The sequence below is a fragment of the Alligator mississippiensis genome, chromosome 10 (assembly GCF_030867095.1).
Source record: "Alligator mississippiensis isolate rAllMis1 chromosome 10, rAllMis1, whole genome shotgun sequence".
Taxonomy (NCBI): domain Eukaryota; kingdom Metazoa; phylum Chordata; order Crocodylia; family Alligatoridae; genus Alligator; species Alligator mississippiensis.
In genome coordinates, this window is record NC_081833.1 from 58,289,911 (window position 1) to 58,310,352 (window position 20,442).

At 38.8% G+C, this 20,442-nt stretch overlaps 1 protein-coding gene across 15 annotated transcripts in view; it reads left to right on the forward strand.

Moving 5' to 3' along the window:
- Positions 1-16,395, forward strand: part of ZNF536 (zinc finger protein 536) — a 464,250-nt gene extending 447,855 nt beyond the window's left edge. For 13 of the 15 annotated variants that reach the window (XM_059713819.1, XM_059713821.1, XM_019492883.2 and 10 more), the window contains one exon: positions 12,900-16,395. In XM_059713819.1, coding sequence (XP_059569802.1) covers positions 12,900-13,135 — 236 coding nt within the window. In that variant the 3' untranslated portion in view covers positions 13,136-16,395. The remainder of the gene's footprint in view (positions 1-12,899) is intronic. The other 2 variants (XM_059713830.1, XM_059713831.1) reach the window with 2 other exon arrangements.
- Positions 16,396-20,442: the final 4,047 nt, after the last annotated feature.

Below are 20,442 nucleotides of genomic sequence, written 5' to 3' on the forward strand. Positions count from 1 at the left end.
TTTCTTATGTCTAGCCTAAAATGGTCTTGGAGGAATTTATGACCATTGCTCCTTGTTTTTCCTTGGGGTGCTCTGGTTAACAGATGTTCTCCCAGATCCTGATGTACACCCCTTATATACTTATAAGCAGCCACCAGGTCCCCCCTGAGCCTGCACTTTTCCAGGCTGAAGAGTCCCATGGCTCTCAGCCTCTCTCCATAAGGTCTATTCTCTTGCCCTCTGATCATGTGCTTGACTTTCCTTCGGACTCTCTCAAGCTTCTCGACATCCTTCTTGAATTGTGGAGCCCAGAATTGGATGCAGTACTTCAGCTGTAACCTCACCGTGGCCGAGTACAATGGGAGGATGACATCCTGAAATTTACTCGAGAAACATCCAGTTTTGTTTTCTTTACCAGCTGCGATATCGCATTGGTGGCTCATGTTCATATTGTGGTCAGTCATGACCCCCAAGTCTCTTTCATGGTGCTAGCAAGTGTAGCACTGCCGAGCCTATAAGTATGCTGCGGGTTCTTTCCCCCAAGGTGGAGTACCTTACATTTATCAGTATTAAATGTCATCAGGTTTATATCCGCCCACTTACTAATTTTATGCAAGTCAGCCTGGATCACTAGCCTGTCCTCAGGTGTGGCCCCAAAGTTTAGTGTCATCGATGAACTAAGCCAGTGCACTTCTGACACCAGTGTCCACATCATTGATAAAGATGTTAAGGAGAAGAACAAAGCCTTGGGGGATGCCACTGGTCATGGAACGGCCATAATGATTAGCTATCATCGACCACTACTCTCTGGGTCCAATCTTGGAGCCGTTTTCCCAGGCCATTGGACTGTGGTGTAGCCGAGGCCACAGCTGGCCAATTTTTCCATGAGGAGGTCGTGGGACACCAGATCAAAAGCTTTTTTAAAATCCAGATATATGACGTCAATCTCTTCCCCTTGTCCAGGTGATATGTCACCTGGTCATAGAAGGAGATGAGATTGGTGAGGCAAGACCTAACCACGACAAACCTATGCTGGCTATCCCTCAGGATGTTGCCCTAAGCCAGGTTATCCAAAAGGATCTCCTTGATAATTTTCTCCTGAATCTTACTGGGGATTGAAGTCAAGCTGATTGGCCTGTAATTCCAGGGATCTACTTTCCTCCCTTTCTTGAAGATGGGTACCACATTGACCTTCTTCCAGTCTTCAGGTACTTCACCTGAGCACCACGAGTTTTTGAATATTTTTGCCAATGGTTGGGCTATGACACCTGCCAGCTTCTTCAGTATTCTAGGGTGTAATCTGTCAGGACCAGCTGACTTGAAGGTATCCAGCCTCTCAAGGTGATCCTTTACTAGATCAACACCGATGCTAGGTATAAATGTGCCCTCACCCTGGCTATCTCACGTCTTGCTAGGTATTGCGGTCCCATTGGGCTGATGAAGGACCGACGCGAAGTACCCATTAAGCAAATTGGTCTTTTCCTGGGTGTCGCTTATCAGCTGTCCCGTTTGGTTCAGCAGGGGTCCAATGTTACCCTTGCTTTTTTTCTGACTCCCTACATATCTGAAAAAGGACTTTTTGTTATCCTTGATACGTGAAGCTAGATAGAGCTCGGTTGCAGCCTTGGCTTTCCTGATCCGCTCCCTGCAGGTACAGACCAGTGCTGAGTACTCCTCCTTGGTGGTAATTCCAGCCTTCCAGCCTTTATAAGCCTCTTTTGAGGCGTAAGTGGTCCTCAAGTTCCCTGCTGAGCCAAGGGGATTGCTGTGCCCTTTTGCTACCCTTCCTCCGAGATGGGATGGCCATCCCTTGTGCTGTCAGGATCTCTCCCTTGAGGAGTAACAACTCCTCTTGGACTCCTTCCTGTTGAGTCATGATCCCTTAGGGCCTCAACAATGAGCCCCCTGAGCTTGTCAGAGTCAGCTTTCCTGAAGTCGAGGACTTCTGTATTTTTGACTGACTTGCCAGCTTTGTGATGGATAGTAAAGGTGATCAGCTCATGGTCACTATCACCCAGCTTTCCATTGATTCTTAGGTCACTGATTAGGTCACCCCCTTTGACCAGTACCAGGTCCAGCAATGCTTTACTTCTTGTCAACCCATAGACTTCTTGAGTCAGGTAGAGCTTATCCACACATGTGAGGAAGCTTTGTGACTGATTGGATTTGGCCGAGTGCTCTTCCCATGAGATGTCCGGGTAATTAAAGTCTCCCATGACAACCATGCACCGAGAGCATGCAGCCTCAGCCAGTTCCCTGGTGAATTCCTGGTCCAGTTCTTGTTTCTGGTTAGGAGGTCTGTAGTAGACTCATACCATGATGTCCCCTGTTCCATGTTCACCATGTATTTTAACCCAGAGAGACTTCAGTCATCATTCCTGGGTGCCAATGTCAATTTGCAGGGATGTGTGGCTGTCCTTGACATAGACAGCTATGCCTCCACCCCGTTTATCTGCATGATCTTGCCTGTACAGGGTATAGACATCTATACCCTGATTCAATCTTTGCAGGTTAGTCTAACCTGGCTAGGCTGAACCAGTTTGTAACTGCACAGACATCCCCTCTGGACTGAGAAAATGCAGGCATATGTCTGCAGTGGCTCAGGCTAGAAGCTGGGGGCCACTAGACCAGCCCTCCCTTCCCTTGCGCAGTGCTAAGCTGAGGGAGGCATGGCCAGGCCCCAGCACGACCTCTAATTAGGGAGGTCTGCCTATACTATCCCAGGCTTTTCCCTGCTGGCTGCTCAAGGGGTGAGTATTGCCAGACCCCAGACCCCTGCTAGCACTCTAAGGCAAGGGTGGGTGTGCAGTGCATGTATCTGCTGATGATATGGAGCTTTCAATCTCCCTCCCTGCTTCTTTATACTGTCTGCAGCAAACTGACAGGCAAGCAAGCCAGCAGGGGGATGATAACAGCGTTTATCACCCCATCAGCAAAACAATTTCCTCTGTCCATTAGTTCAAACTCTTCTTAAACAGCTTACAGGCTGACGTCTTGATTAGCTCCAAAAAGCCCTAAGAGGTCACTGTTCTGTTTGCCTGTCCCAGTGAAATTGCAGATGCACACACATACACCTCTCAGCATTAGCTAGAAAATCACATGCCTAGGGTCCATGGGGCTGGGGTCCATGCTGTGGGAGATGGGAGGGAGGAAGGAAGTGGGGATCCCTGCTTCAGTAGTGAGCAGCAAGGGAGGGGAAGCGGGTAGAGCAGGGGGAAGCCAAGCAGACCCTGCTGTGTCTGCAGTCTCTGCCAGAGCTTCAGTGAGGGAGCAGAGGGAAGGGGACAGCCCTGCTGTGGAGCAGAAAGCCCTGCCCAGCCCAGCCCAGAGAGCATGTTGGGATGATGGGAGAGTCTGGTTTATCTTAAACCAGCAAGGGGTCTGGGACAGACATTGCATGAACTGGGCTGACCCAAATCAGTTAAGTCTGATACTACATTCAACCAGGTTTATCTCAAACCAGTTTCAGCCATTTTCAAACTGGTTTATGTGCACTGCATGTCTATTTTGTTACAGGTTTAAACCAGTTTCTGACCACTTAAACTGTATTATGAGTATTGTCTGTCCCTAGCTTATAACAGTACAGGGTACTCCGTTCAAATGGTGTTTAACAGAGTTATTGTGCCATTAAGTGTGCAGAAAAAGTCTAGAATCCTGCCTTGAGTCTCAGCAGGTGAAAACTTTTTCTTTCATTTCCAAAACACACTTCCTTCTACTTGTCTATACATGTATGCCGACAATTATTTGGAATCACAAACAGCTCTTTTAATTTGAAAAGCTGTTTTGTTCAACATTGAATGTAAGTTTTTAAAATTTAATTTCTTTGTTGTAATTTAATAAAAAAGTATACATTTCACTTGAATATTTTTATTTACCCAAAAGACCTTCTGAGTTGTTCCAGGGCCTGTATATAAATATTCAGAATTTTTTTGAAAACTTTTATTACAGGTATGAGGCTGATTGGAGTCATTCTAATCTGTCTGGTATTTGGGGAGTTTTATAAAATGCATATGTGAGACCAATAAAGTGGAATAGCTCAGTCAGAGCCATTATTGTCTATTGGACAAATACATTTATTCAGCATTTTTCCCGTCCTTATTATTATGCACCACAACAGAATGACTGCTTTAGAGCCATTCTGGTCTATTGGGTAATACATACTATATTTAGGATGTTTGCTGTGGATAGTGAAACCTTTATGAATATTTGTGAGTAAAAAAAATAAATGCACAAGCCAATATTTAAATGAAAATATTCCTTTTCAAACATTTGTTTCTGTTCTATGAGTCTGTCACTTTAAAATCATAGCAGGCATGTAGTTCCTCTGAGATTCCAAAATTTAAGAGCCAGGCAGATACATTACACTTTTGCTTCCAAGCTGATGGTCACAAGAATCCCATTCAGTCAAATGGAGTCATTCAGAAATATTGTCCTGTTAAGCAGAAAACATATATATGCACATCATTGTGGGAATATACCATCTGAGAGCAAATTCCCCTGTGTCCCCTGTGCCTTAATTCTAGTTCAGATATGGGCTTTCTTTGGATGTTTATGGACAGGCTCCAGGGTGGGGAGGAAGGGTGCGCTTTACTTAGAGTAGCTCTAATTAAAGCGCCCAGAGCTTCTCTTGTATCAGCATCCCCTCACTGAAAAATGGCAGTGGGGGTGCTTTAACTAAACTTGTCAAACAAGCTTTAGTTAAATTGCCCCCACCACCATTTTGCAGCGTGAGGATGTGATACACAAGGTGCCGGAGTCTGCTGGAGCGCAGTAATTACCACACTTCAGCAGACTCAATTAATCGAGTCTGCTCCAACATGCTGTAACTACAGCATATCAGAGCAGCCTCTCTGCACACGTATAGGTGCCCAAAGCTTTAAAATTAGCTGCTTTTTAGAAGGAACTATTTCTAGCTTACAACATTTGGGCTGGTAAGAAACGTAATGCAAAGTGATTTTTTTTTCTTCCTTGGTGTTTTTTCTTGGCATATTTTCAGGTATATTTCTTAAAATTAGAAAGCTGTCTCCAGTGCTTACTCACTTTAGCTTGAATTTATCTGTACCTACATGGGATTCAATTGGTTCATTAACATGGCTCTAACAGTGGACCTCACTTTTCCTGTTAGAAATCCAACTCTACTTCCAACAAATGGACTAAGTTATAGCCATATTCATTTCAGAATTTTACTTCTAAAAGCTGTTTGTGTGTGTGCTCCATCACCAGAGTATCCATGGGATCATCACTGTTTCACAGCTGGGAAGCTGAGGCACAGAGAAAATAAATAAGGAATGTGAGGTCACTCAGGAAATCTATGTTTCAGAAGACAAAAGTAAGGCTAGGTGTTTAGTTCTATCAGTCAAGCCATTCTTCTTTTCTTAGAGAAAAATCGGTCTGTTCAGACTTTTACAAATAAATACAAAACAAGCATCCAATGAGTTATAATGTTCTGACTCATAAAACTAAACACGGTCTCCCAGAATTGCCATGTATTTATTTTTAAAGAGTTAACGGGACTTGTTTCCAAGTTTCTCTTAAAAGCATATTATTACAGTGAATTAAAAAAAATATTAAAATGACTTACTGTATCACCTGATAATAATGCTAATGTCTCAGAGCCATTGGCTATCTGAGGAGAAACTGTAAGGGCAGTCTGTCATATGAACATCAGCCTTGTTTCATTTTAAGGGAATGAATGTTGTACTTAGTAAACATATTTTCCTCAGGATTTAATTATAATTTATAGTACAATGCACAACATTTGTTTTCCATTCATCATTTTATTGTTCTTCCGCCTTTTCTCTAAGTTTATAAATAAATTGTGTATGTGTCTGTGTGTATGCATATATGTGCGTGTCTGTGTGTGTATATGTATGTACACATATGCAATATAATAAGAAGTAGTGTAGTGGGGAAAACAGACGGCTTGTGTGTGATGTATTATTGGCATTTTTCTTTCAAATTACTGTTTTCTTGCTGCTTTGGGAAAAAGCCATGATTTTGCTGCTATTAGTACACTTTTAACAATCTGGAATAAATTCCTCATCTTATCCATGTGACTCATCCAATGCCCATTTTTACATTTTAATGCAAACCCCTACATATGTGCTGGTAATACCACAAAAATAAGATGTTTCTTGGTGGAAATTTTTATAGAATTTGGATACTGATCAAATATTTTTAGAAGTGGAAAATTAATGCAGCTTGACCATGTAAATGATATTTTTTATATGAAAAAGATTTTAGCATTCATGTCTCTCTCATACACACACGTTTGTGTATTCCTTTGTGCAAATCTTAAATAATGAATCCATATCAAAGTTAATAAATTACTAACTTAACAGTGTATGGCGTACAGCAAGTAACCCAATGACATGATGTTGACATTGAGGTTTTATGTGCTACAGTGGCACAGTTTGATTTTTAAAGATGTGCCAAGGCAAAATGGGTTTGGCAAACATTTCAATCCCTAATAACCCACTAACAGACTATGTATTTTTTTAAACCCGTAGTTCCGGCTATAGATTGTGTTGCCCCTAAATGGCCATAAAAAACATACTTTGAGATCTGTGTCTTTCTCAAAACCTACATTTTCAAAATCCATTCAGTTGATGCACCATGTTGGGCTGCCTCAGTCATGCCATGTTATGAAACCTAATGCAATGTGACTGATGCAGGCTGACGTGATGTGTCACAAAGCAGCATATCAGATCCTGAATTTTAAAGAAAAGGAAAGAAAAGAAAAAAAAACACCTTTTTTTTCCTGGAAGCCTAAATTAACAAAGAAAGATCTATTTATGTATTTATTTATTTATTTTAAAACAATACTTTTGAAGTCTGGATTCTTTTTTACAGTTGCTACAGAGAGAAGTTTTCTTTCATGACATGGATGTTTATCCTGTTCAAGCTGTGTATTCTCATCAGGGCAGAGACAGCTCGAGTCTGGCTCATTTCCCTTTCACCTCTTTTCTTAGGGCTGAGTCTGCAAGGTTCTGGGTACTTTCAAATTCTGCTAGCTTCAGTAAATGCAGACGGTACCCACTATCACTGATTACAGGTGCACTCTGCACCTTTCACAGTCCTGGGTACTCTTTCAGTCCAGCCCCCATTTTCTCTTCTTTACTTGATACTTCGTACTGTTTCTAGAGCTTCATAACTTTACAATCTCTGCTTTCAGTCCAAAGAGTTAAAAGAGGTCTTCACATATTGGGGTGTACTATTTCAAAGCCCAGTTGTTTGACCTGCAAACAGTATTGCCCTCTTTCCTCTCCTTCATATATGATCAGGCTGCTCCATAATTTGCTCACCATGTCGGCCCACCTTACACTTAATTCTTCCACATGGTGTCACAATGCGTTACACATTCTCCTCTGAACCATCAGAAAGAGTTCTTTGTTTTAAAAGGGCTTTCAGATGATTTTATTGGAAGATATATAGAAGGTAAAATACATATGAACTATAACTTGCTAAGAAAGGACCTAACAACAACCACCAGAGAAAACGTTATAAATTTATTGCCAACTTATCTAGGAAGGGTTATTTTAAGAACTTGCTGTCCATGACAAGTTTTGAGCTGTAATTAATAGATGGGATACCCAAGAGAAATGGGCATTTTCCTTCATCCGTTAGTTACAAGCAAATTGCAGATACGGTTATCTTTGCAAGTAAGAATAATCTCTAGATTTTATACTACTTCTGCTGTAAACAATGTAGCACTTGCTTTCCTTTGACCCTCCCTCTGTATACATATTTATATATTATTCATACTGGATTAAAAATGAATGTGCTCTTTACCACAATTGTACTGCATAGTGACAATACAAATTAACTTATTGTGTACTTACTTTTCACATGGCAGTGATGTGAAAATCTGATGGCCTCAAAAAGTAAATTGTAGGAGGGGAAAAAAAGACAATGTAGAAATGTTTCTACATAGATTCCTTTTATATTGTCTTATGACTTAATTTTGTTAAATTAATACATAACATCCTCCATATCTACTTGCAGAATTTTGAATTAATGTGGTTCTGAGGGGAATTGGCTTGTTTTTATTTTCACAAACATTAAGGACTGCTTATTCCATGCTTTGTGCATTCTTTGTTTAAAATGTGTTTTAATGTGCCAGTGAATTAATTAATATTAACATTTTAATGATTGTCATTCATGGCCAGACTAATTCCTCAAAGAATTGGCCACTCACATCCCATACTAAGTGGGACCACCTACTATTAAGGCTGCCTAATATTTTCCATTAAAATTTCTATATTCACTCACTTATAATTTTGCCAAACTTTAACTATTTGGATTGAGATTTTCTGTGGAAGTCTGCTTCAAACTAAGATTTTTTTTTTGGAAAATTTCAGTCAAAAGAAGGAAAAGGGAGAATGGAGACTTGTGTGATATGTTTTGGGCTTATGTTTTGGGCTAAGACAGATATGGGGCCATATACTGAACAAGGAGAAAACAACATATTGAATATGTAAGAGTATGTATAAGCCTTAGTTCAGGAGATTAATTTAGATCATGAAAGAGTTAAACCAATCCAGGAAGGGGTTAATCTGATCTAGAGGATGCCTACATATGTTTGCAGCACAGGCATGGGGCTGGGAAAGCCCAGCAACTTGCTCTAGCCCCAGGCTGTGCTGTTCCTACCTCCCTACCCTAATCAAGCTATTTTAGCTCTCCTTCCCATGTTCCTCTTGCCCCCTGCCTCAGGACCTGCCAGTGTGCCCCTGCCCCGAGCTCCCCAGTCCCTGAGTTATTCATCTCAGGTGGCAAACATTGCTTCCCATCTAGGTTTAGGCAGCTTAAAATAAGCTGCTTACACCTAGACTGGGTGTGGCAAAAGCTTGTTCACACCTAAATGAAGAGGCTGCCCACACTGCCAACTTTCTAGTTATCTACACATTATAATCATCTTTTTTCATAGTTTCTCTATGTAGTATACAGATTTAAGTTTACAAAAGTACAATCTAGTGCCTGTTTCCAATACTTGAAATCAGTTTAAATGTAAATAGATGAATGAAAATATGCTACAAAAAAGAAAGCTAACCTCCTTCCAGTACAGTTAATAGTGTTCTACCTGGGTCTAATCCAAATTCACCGAAGACAATAAGCCTACTTACTACATTGGCTTTGGTTCTGGACACGTTCTGATAAAATTAGATCATGCAATTTTAAATGTTCTTATACAGACGCTGGTGTTGACCCCAGACTCTTTGTAACAAATTAGCTTTAATAAATATATGTCAATCATTGCACTTATATTTTAACTTTCATCCCTGCTTCTGTTATAGCCTACATTATAAATTCACTACAACATATTAATGGACTTTTTTTTTTACCATGGCAAGATTTAGTTCTATATACACACTTTTTATCAGTCTATAAATAGTTCTATATACACACTTTTATCAGTCTATAAAATCCTGTATTCCTTTTAATCAGATAGGATGACCTCATTTTCACCAAGAATTCTATTGAGGGGCACACAATATAGCCTTCTGGTGATATCAAGGAACCTGGTGTCAGGAGATACGGGTTTTATTCCTGATGGCAAAGCTATGAGCTTGAGGAATTCACTTGGCCTCTCAGTAGCTGAGTTCCCTCATTTGTAACAAAGGGTAATAATAGTTACCCATCTCAGTAAAGGTTCAATATATAGCAAAGCATTACTTGTTATCAGCAAGCACAGGTTCCAGGATTTTCGGTATAGATTGTACCTTCATATTAAAATAATTCTTTAGTGCTCCTCAGCACAAGTCACCAGTTGAACAAACCAAAAGAATTTTAAATGTCATAATCCCCACCAACCCTAGCCAAAAGAGATCAAACTTACACGTTACTGACTTCTCATTCCAAGGTGAGACATTTCACTGTCTCTGAGACATGAAGAGTTCATTGTGGTTCCTTGGAATTTTATTGAACCTTTCTTCTGAGTTTTCCTATCATCCAAAATGCAGTCAGCTTTCCTTCATTCTGTGAGTGTATCCATTCATGCACAAATACATCTTACACAGGTACAAAATTGATACGCTCAAAATGTGGTACTCCCATTATTGACATATGGCTTTTTTGATTTTTAGAAGTGATCATGAAAGGCTTTAGGCAAGTCTTGTTATCCTATACTTGATTAATTCTTCAAGCCCTCTTGCTGAAATTTTTCAGAGAAATTCTTGACCCACTCTAGCCTCTGTAACTGTACATATTTTTAATTTTATTCCCACTTCCCTTGGAAGTTTGACTTTAGCAATACTAATAATTTCTGGATTTGATCTCCGTTTCTTGGGCAATTGGTTAGGAAGAATTCCCTTCTCTATCCTGTGAGAGGAGCAGAAAAACCTCCGGCAAGTGCACCCTGAAATATACAGGTCAGTTGCATCTTATGCAGGGGGTTACGTTCTGAAGTCAGCGCGTAAGGCGAAAATCGTGTATAGTCAAATCGCATATTACCGTGCCAGCGATTTGACTAGCAGTGACTGCCTCTGCCTCTAAAACCTCCCTCTGCCTCCGTGGAACTGTTCTAGAGCTGTGTGGCCGGTGGCAGCAGCACAGTGCAGGGTGGTGGTGGGGATGGCTGCGTGCTGCCCGGCCACCACCATGCTGCCGCTGCTGCCCGGCAGCCAGCCACACAGCTCTGGGCATGGCTTCATGGCAGTGGCAGGAAGTTTTGGAGGCAGAGGCAGTCACCGCTGGCAGCGTGGTGGTGGCCGGGCCTCCAGGTAAGCGGCAGCGCCACGTGCAGACTCAAGCCCCGCCCCTCCCAAGTATAATTGAATTCGCGCAAGTTAAATGCGTGTATGATGCGACTGACCTGTATGTAGAAATCAAGGGTACCTATCAGGGGTGTGTAAAATGGGCCATATTTGATTTGGATTTGGATTTGACTCGAATCCGGGACAGTGATTTGATTAATTGATTCGGAGCACTGTCCCTGATTTGATTCAGTCGAATCCGAATCTGAGGATTCAATGCTGATTCAGAGAATCAGTGATTTGGCCTTAAACACAGCTTAAATATTTTTTTCTACATACCTCGAGGTACCAGGCACAGTTCATGGTCACTGCAATGCTGGGGCAGATGGAGTGTCCCACAGGAGCGCAGGGAGACCCCCCCACATGCTCGGTGGTGGACCCGGAAGCAGGGACTTAATACACATGACGCTGTGGTGTTTTATTTAGAGAGGTTCTCTGGGAAACACTCTAATTAAAATACTCCCTTCCCACCCCACTCCCCGAGCACATGTATAGGCAGCCCAACACACTATATTCTAGGGACCCATTTAGGCAGTCTTTCGGCTACCTGGGTAAATCATTTTGTGTGGAAGGTCTCCTAACACTAATGCCATTTCTTCAGGAACCTCCCCCACACCAAAACCTTCTAATCCTTACTACAGGATGCATGCCTCAGATAATGGAGTAAGTGAGTGCGTGCTGACTTCAACAACTCTGTCCTCGTGCGTAGTAGCTAGAATCTTTTGTATGGACTCAGACTTTAGGTTCTATCTCCTAGGTTTTCCAGTGAAAACAGCAGGTTATTTGCAGGCCAAAGCAGTAATTGTGCTCACATCTCATTTGTGAAGTGGGCTTTCTTATTAGCAGATGCTCCAGAACACCCACCAGGATAAAACCAGCTGTCAGTTCAGAACCACCTTTCTAGTAGGAGTAACAAATGATCAGCATACCTGACTTCCATTTAGATAGGTAAAATTCATGTCAAAACATACAGTATGCCGGTGGCTGCTGGTCACAGCTCAGAGGTACAGCTGGAGGTAGGTCATAATGGCTCCTTCCAACCTTGGGTAGGACAGCAGTGTTTCAAACTTGAAATAGCTTATTCCTTCTCATTCAAGCATAACATATAACATAGAAACAGGAAAGGGAAAAAAAACAGATCTTGAAATCTGGATATTGGGTATTGTTTTTCACTTGCCCTGACTTTATGTAGATGGTCTGGCACATTTATTTATTCATTTATTTGAGCAAATTAAAGCAAGCTAAGCACATTTGACCTCAGATGGTCCTGGTTTAAGTTAATTTGAGAGACAAAGCTCATAAAGTTCCAGTAAAACACATCAACAACTTCCCAGCATAGATTGAAATGTGATTGCTGAAACATAACCTCCAAAGCCAGATACAACACCAACATTCAAAGTCACAATAAGCTGAAAAATAATGCAGGCTGTGTAGGAAAACTCACTGAAAAGTGCTTTAGTTTACCTTCATTTTGCTGTTTGGTCACTATTTCATATACAAATGCTAGAATCTAGTCTTGTGTGTTGTCCAAATTAGTTTGGGCATTTTATTCTTAACCTGATGATAATCTTTGGCCTCAGTCCAGTAATTTCTTACATATGTGTATAACTTAATTTCTGTGGGACTACTCATGTGAGTAAAGTTACATATGTGCATAAGTGTTTACAGGCTTAAGGCCTTGGTTATCTCGACCCCGTTATTTATTTCAATTTAAAAAAGAAATCTCTGCCATTAAAATGAAACATACTCTGAATCCTGCCCAAAGACAAAGTATCTGCACTTGACTAGGATCTGCACATTGTCATTCTTGCATTGTTGTTCAATTAAACAAAAGATAATCAACAAATAGAAAAGAATTTAGTCCATTACATGGTTAAACTTTATTTACAAGGATTTAATTTGGAACACAGAGCAGATGATTTACTATTGTGCTACTTGAGGGTAAGGGAATGGCTGTAGTATTTTTATAACTGTCCCAAGAGATGAATTTTTAAAGATGCAGTTTTTATGAATAGGTCTCATCAAAAGCACCGTGAATTTCTTCCTGTTGCTGAAGGCACGCAGCAGTTTCTTCTAGCTGTGTTTCTTTGTTATACTTTGTAGCCAACTAGCTTGCAGTAAAAATGTAAATATCAGAAAAAACTAACCAGCCTTTTGTCTGTCATACAGGTCACAGGCCTTTCCAGTGCAGATACTGCCCATACAGTGCCTCTCAGAAGGGAAATCTGAAGACCCATGTTCTTTGTGTCCATCGCATGCCTTTTGACAACAGCCAGTATCCAGATCGCAGGTTCAAGCGCTCCAGAGTTGACTCCGAGGCTTCTGGGAATTTAGAGGAACCTGCAGCTGTCAAACCTGGGAGCTCAGCAGAGCTAACGGAGGAGGGCAGCAAGGCCCAAGAGTAATGCAGCTGAACAAATCAATCTGTATATTGCAATATTATTTTACACAGTTTTTAGATATGCATTTGGGTAAGAGTTTGCTAACTGCGTTCCAAGGAAAAGAATCATGTACAAACTCCCAGACATGTACAGGATGTTTAAAACATTTAAAATTATATATATTACAAAAAAAAAAAAAGAAAAGAAAAAGAAAAGAAAAAAAAATCCCAGCCCTTGAAAATGGCTGCTAAACTGTTACCTGGCAACAAGTACTTCCAAACAATGTAGGTGGGATAATAAAGTGATTTAAAAATGTTAGGAGGTCGTTAGTTATTTAAAAAGCAGGGCAATTTCAAACTTTAAAGTGGTCTTTGTCCAAAAATAATGCTCTTAACAGAAAAATGATACCGTCTAAATGATTTAGTGTTGCCTTGAAGATTGAGGGGCTGTGTTTTCATTGTTGAAAACACCTTTATAATATGACACCAGCTGCTGTCATTTGCCTAGCATAGTAATGAGATGTGTTGGTAGACTGCCATGGTGCCAGTCTGACTGGAGCTGTCATTGCAGAGAAAATCAATTCAAGTGGTGTTGCAACTGCACTATAGGAGAAATCTTAGACGGCCCATAAGCTAGGGTCAGTACTGACCTATATTGAAAAGGATTGTGATATTACATTTTCAGTTTTTTTAAAAAAATAAATATACAGCCAAATGAATCAATGGTTAGAAAGGATCTGCAGACCAATGAGTTATTGCAGGTTTGTGGTGTAATTCCATTTTTTTTAGATCAACTTGCAGTATTGAGGGAAATGCTTTTATTCTTTTTTTTTTTTTTTGCCTTGTTGATGAAGAAGTAGGTTGCTATAAGAGTAGAAGTACAATATATAAAAATATTGTTTAGTGAAACTAGTCAGCCTTATCTATAGAAGGTGCTGGTGACAAACAGATTTTTATTAAATAGAGGGTTGTTTTTTTCTTTTTTCATTTTCTCTCTTCTTTCTGTTCTTCTTGTCTTCTTTCTTTTCTGTTCTCTTTACTTGAATGAAGGATTCCCCAGTCATGATTAGTTTTCATTTGCTAGGTTTTATAAGTGTTACAGACATAGTGCAGGAGTTTCTTCTGGAGCAAGCTCTTATGAAGTAGCTTGACCTAAAATATGAATCCAAACATCCTGCTCTTTGTCTCTAATGAAGAGAAGTGTTTTAGCTGATATTTCTTTGTTTTTGTAAAACAAATGTGTTCTATATTTTTGCAGATTTTAGCTTTTCTACTGATTGGATCCTCCAAATTTATTATGTTCTTTGCCACATAGGAAGCTTTTGAGAGACTATAATGAAACACATAATTAAAAAAAATAAGAATAATAGTTAAAGGTTTATTCTTAAATCCGCTTGAATGGCATAAAAATTTAGCCTTTTAATGTACTTCCTTTGATAGAAGCAAAATCGGTGCTGTTTATTATGATGGTATAGAAGTATTAACTTCTTCTAAAATAAAATCATCTAGACTTTAAAAAAAAAGTCAATATTTCTTTGCAGGCTGGGAGCACAGAGTAAAACCCCAGAGCCTTAAAACTTCAGCTCTGCCTAAAGCAGTTTACAAAAAATACTAAACTGCAATCAATGTAAATAAAATTCTTAGCGCTACCCTGAGACTGGAAAAAAATCTCAGGCTAATAAGGAATACGGTTTGCATATGCTGTCGGAAAGGATGTCATCCAACTGAAGTCTCAGTTTAAATGAGGTCACTGTGTAACTTGGACCCATCTGGCACAGAGCAAGCTGCTTTTTCTTGTTTTTCTAGTATAGTTCTCACTGCCTTACTTAAATCGAGTTGATAAACTTAATGCAACTGTTTCTATGATCCTAGAGGAAGGATTGAAATGTTATTGAAACTTTCTGACTGTAGTAAGCTTTAGGATTTTAACTGCACTACTGTGTTTGGTGACTGTGTCAGTCGCTTGCTTTTGTGTGTTTGCGCCGCCTTCAGTATCTTAGCAAAAAAGAAAAAAAAAGAAAAAAAACCCCAACAAAAAAATCCCCCTCTCCCCCCCCACACATTCCATTTCTTGCACTTTTTGAGCTCTTTCAGTATTCTTTTGTGTCTTCTGAGCATTTTCAGATACGACAGGCAATAATTCTGTTTGTGACACTGGAAACATCTCCCGTTCTTTGTGATGTGTGTGTTGATTCCATTTGGTCCGGTGCTACTGTCCCTATTTTCCCCTCTGACATAGACCTTTTTTCCAGAACATTTGTAACTTGTAATACAAACAAGTGACAGCAGCAGTGATGCATTGTCAGTTTCTGAATATCATCATGCTTCTCATATCTAAACATGTCAAGTTTTTTCTCTGTAACTTCTGTAGTCTGTGATACTGGTCATAATACTGTCTACATTCCTACACAAAGAAAAATTTCTATCTTGGAGGAAATCTGAGATCAATAGAGTAGAGGATTTTGTTGCTATGCTTGTAACAATTAGAAAACTTTGTATTTAAAGTTTATTCTTGGTCATTATTTATTATTATAATACATCAGTTGACAGAACTTTATTCTGGTATAGAAGTATTAAAAGTTGTTTTTTCAGCAATGACTGTTTTCTTTCTGCTGTTAGAATAAAAATGTCTTTGAAGCAGTACAGTTTTATCCAGTGTTTTACGCAATAAAACCTCTACCTCTGAAAAAAAGTTTTCCTACTCGCTTATGTTTATTAGGAACAGTTAAAATGTTATTTTCTGCAGCTCTGTCAGATTTTAAAAAATTAATGTCAGTAAATTCACAGTTGTTAGGCAGTTACTGGAGTGTATTATGCTGGGTGTGTGTGCTCAGTCCACTTATTAATCTGAACAAATCTATATACAGTATATACATATATATATATATTATATATTGTGCTTAATTAAAAGACTGTGGAAATCTGTTTTAGCATGTAGTAATAATTGTTTTATATAATACTACTTATGTACTATAGAAAAAGTCTTGGGGTCTATCAAGCTTTGATTTTAAAGTGTTTGAAGTGTGTATCATACACTATGATGTATAAAGTCATGTTTTCATATTAAAAAAAGCATTTGTTTGTATAGATCATATATTTGGCTTTAGAAAATTGTGAGGTTTATTGTAATGGTGCATGTAAAGAAAATTGCCTACATTTTAAAGGATTTTGCAAGTGCAAGATGCCCTCGTATTCTACCGGATGCATCATTATTCTTCCTGTATGTGGTTTGATTTTCATACTTGGAAGCAACTAAATTAAAAGATCTGAAGTTCTTGACTGCCACTCATTGAAAAGAATAACAATGATTAATGATAAATGGATGCACCAAAGCTGCAAAAATACTTTTAGAGTACAGAAAGTAGAAGCTGGGGGGAGGGGGGAGGGAGGGAACTGGAGGGGGAGAGGAAAGCCTGGCACAGAAAAACCGAGACGGGAAAGATGTCGTGTAGGCATGGGAAACCAGTCATACTCTAAAAAAATGTCATACTATATCTGAGCTGCTTCTCCACTAGGGTTAATGTACAAAATTACTTTTAAGTGTTAAGAACAGAAGACTAGCATTGAGAAAATTCAGAGTTAATCAGTGGTTCAAAGTTACATCTAGCAATTGATTTTTCACTTTGATGTGCAGAATGCAAATATTGCAGAGACAAATCATGCGACTAGTGTCATTTAAGAGAAAAATGAAAGGCTGGATGTTCCTAGAAAAAACTGCATCCACAGTAGATCAAATTTGGGTCTCAATTTAAAAAGTTCATCAAAATGAACAATAGTACATATATTTAGGGGGATGCATAATATTTCTTGGTGTAAACCATTCTCTCATCCTGACAAAAGTATAGTACGTAAAAATGACACTTGGGGAACACAAAAGGTGTCTGCTGGAGTTCGTGAACCATATGCTGCCTTACTATAAGGATGCTTTCATATCAAGAAGTCATGGTATCTGGGAGCCAGGCAAAATAAATCATTTTTTCCTCCAAAGTTTTTTCAAGCTTGCTTTCAAGTTCAGTAGTCATTACCTGAAACTTTGGGTCCCATTTATTAAGCACAGACAATCTCTATGCACCTTGATGGAAATGTTCACAAATAACAATCTCCTTTGTGATCTGGTATGCATGCTAGGAAGCTGCTATTAACGGTACACACATCCTATAGGAACCCTGAAAAAGAACCACCATGAGGCCTTGTACCACGAAACATGGCAACAGCGGCCAAGTATTCTACAGGAAGCAGAATGTCTGAAAGAGTTAAATACTGTTTTCTCACAAAAAGTCCATTTATGAAGATTTTTGTTAGCCCAGCTGATCAGCAGCCTTCATATGCAGATGGTGAATGTCTTGACAAGAGTCTTTCTACCTAACATCAGAAAGCTGCTCCCAGCTTTAAGATAATGTTTCTTGTTGAAACTTTTATAAGGACTATAACCCCTCTGTCTATTGTAATTTGGGAATTGAATATTTCCCCTATCTGTTTAACATCTGTATTGTAACAGTATATTATAAAAATCTCACCTTGTGTATTGTAAGCATGATCCCAGTGAAATTATTCTTAAGTATTGTGTTTTTCATTTCTGGATATCACTGCTTGGCATGATCTACCAAAGTGGAAGTATGTTTCCATAGGGAAGGTTGGGAGGGGGGAGGGGGGAAGGTAAAGCTACGGTGTAATGTAATATTAAAAATGTACCCCAGCTGAGCATTATATGCAGGGATTGTAAAAAGTTCTGCAGCTCCTCACCTGTTGGTGTTGCTAAAAGTGTTTTTCTTTAAAAAAAAAAAAAAAAAGCAGTCTTCAATGAACAGGGAAATCGCAGGAAAAGAGGAGGAAGAAAATTTAAATGATCCCAGAGTGAACTGTTTTGCTGTTAATACAGAAATACAGAGCAAGACACATTTAATGGGCTCTATTTTTTATTATACTATGCTGAATAATTAAGTTTGAGGCTAAGTGTCACATAGATTTATCTTTTAATTAAAAAAGCATGGTTCACGCATATTTGAGTGGTAGTCCAAATAAATGCAATATAGAAATTTATGTTTGTTTATCTAGGTGTTAATTACCTAGAGATTGTTCTGGATTACTTCTTTTTATAAAGTGTCATAGGCTCATGTCACAAGTAATAAAGCTTAACAGTGGAACCTTATCAATTTGCTAACTATAATGCTAGTGTGACCTGAAGGAAGAGGGGGGGAAAAAAAACTTTGGAAAATGTTGTGTGTGCGTACCCCATTCAACACAGAGAAAAAAAACCCACACAGAACAAAGCAATCATTTAAAAAATGTTCTCGTAAGTAAAAGTACAAATATATCTTCTGTGTTTTACAGCCTTCCATACATGTAATTATTTATATAGCACACTGTTATTTATGCTTGTGTGCTACATGTTCTGCAGACAGGCACAGTGAGCAACAAAACGTAGTTTACCTGATGGGCAAGCTAGTACATTTAATATATATTGTAACATTTGCACACCCAACACTATTTAAGGCAAAATGTAGCAGATGTAATATTCTTAATATTTTTTACAGTATATCTAGAAAGCAATAGGAAGAGAAATGCAAAACTGGAATGTAAAGATAGAAGATCATGAATTTCAATGGTGCAAACAGAGGGAAAAATTGTGTACAGACGCAAATTGTTCATCAAATTCTCTGTCAGTCTGTTTTTTCTTTGTTTATGACCAGAATTTATATTACAGTCCCATAGAATCATGTGGAATGAAACTGAGCAGTGGCAGGATAAGCTAACTTCACAGCACATTCAAATCAATTGAGATGACGCCAATTTACAGCAAGCAAGGATCCGGCCCTGGGCTTTGAAAGGCTAAGAAATCTTTTTGACTGTGGGTTTTTGTTTCGGGGGGGGGGGGAACGACACATTTTGCATTATTTATCTATGTTTTGCTTACAGTTCTGATGACCTGAAATACTATTACCTTTCTGTTACACCACATTATGTTGCATTTTTGAGAATCTCTACTTTCTGATATCACAAAGAAATCAATGAAAATGACTCGAAGAGTTCATGCTCATTAATTCTTGCTTGATCTACAGTTTCTCAAAACGTGAAGAAGCCTAGAAACAAAGTAATAAAAGGTAACTTCTGTTTATTACACAGCGATTATTCCTGCAGAACAGATTCCACGAGCTTTGTTTGTAGTAGTAGATAAGGTATGTCTCAACGGGTAAGGTAGGAGGACATTTTAATTTTTAAAAAGTTTCTAAATAAGATATCTTTGGGAATAAAATGAGGTGGATTTGAATATATTTCTAATTGTAAAGGAATGAAATATACTTATTTCTCATAAATATAAAGGTACACGTTATTAAGAAACAGAAGCCTAATTTTGGTTCCTAAGCCCATTTAATACCCTAAATAAGTTATGTGACTTCCAACCAGTGGATGCTTAGCACTTCTGAAAATTGGTCCAGTCCTCCAAGAACCTACCTATGGATCCCAGAGCTACTGTTTTCAAATCATAGTCACAGGGTTTGATGAAACAATGCAGGATGCCAGTTCTACTGATATAAGAGTTATACCTCTATGAATACAATAGTGCAATGGTGAATCAGGCCACACATTAATAAAGTTATAGGTAAAAATATCCAATTTAAAGCAAGAAAATACATAGATAAAATGCACTTGATAAACTGTGAGCAATGTTTCAACAAGGGATATATTCCTTCTCTTAAGGTTATGCCTCTGTTTTTCTTCATTATTATTGCTGGTGTTTATTCTTGAGGAAATGTCTTTTATGCTGTTTTCTGAAGAAGTTCATATTATGATGAGTGAAACGCAAAGAATAATAAAGAAAAATGGTGGTATTAACCCTAACAGAGGAAATAGCTCTTTTGTTAAAAATGTCTGTGGCCATTTTACATCTGTCTTCACTAGAGAAGGCAAGAACTGTAGTTCCTGAATTATACTAGTCTTTAATGTGCTGCCAGTTTATGCCATGACCCTATAGTAATGTACTGTGAACTGCATTCAATAAAGGCTTTATCTAATGCCCATTGAAGTCAGTTGGACACTTTCTATTGGCTTCTTTAGACTTGGCAACAAGCCCAATATGAAAAATATAAATATTTCTTAAAGTATCAACTATCAATATTTGATTGTTTTCTCTTGCATATTTTCTCTGTGAAGAAATGCATTATTAGCTGTGAGCCAAACTATCATCTCAGTTTCTCCTCTTACACTTCATTGCCTCACACTGGCATACCCAAAATGAGAATCTGGCCCTGTCCATGGATGATGTTCAGAATGTGAAACTATTAATTTTCAATGCACTTTAAAAATCAGGGTACTTGTACTATTCTTAATCCC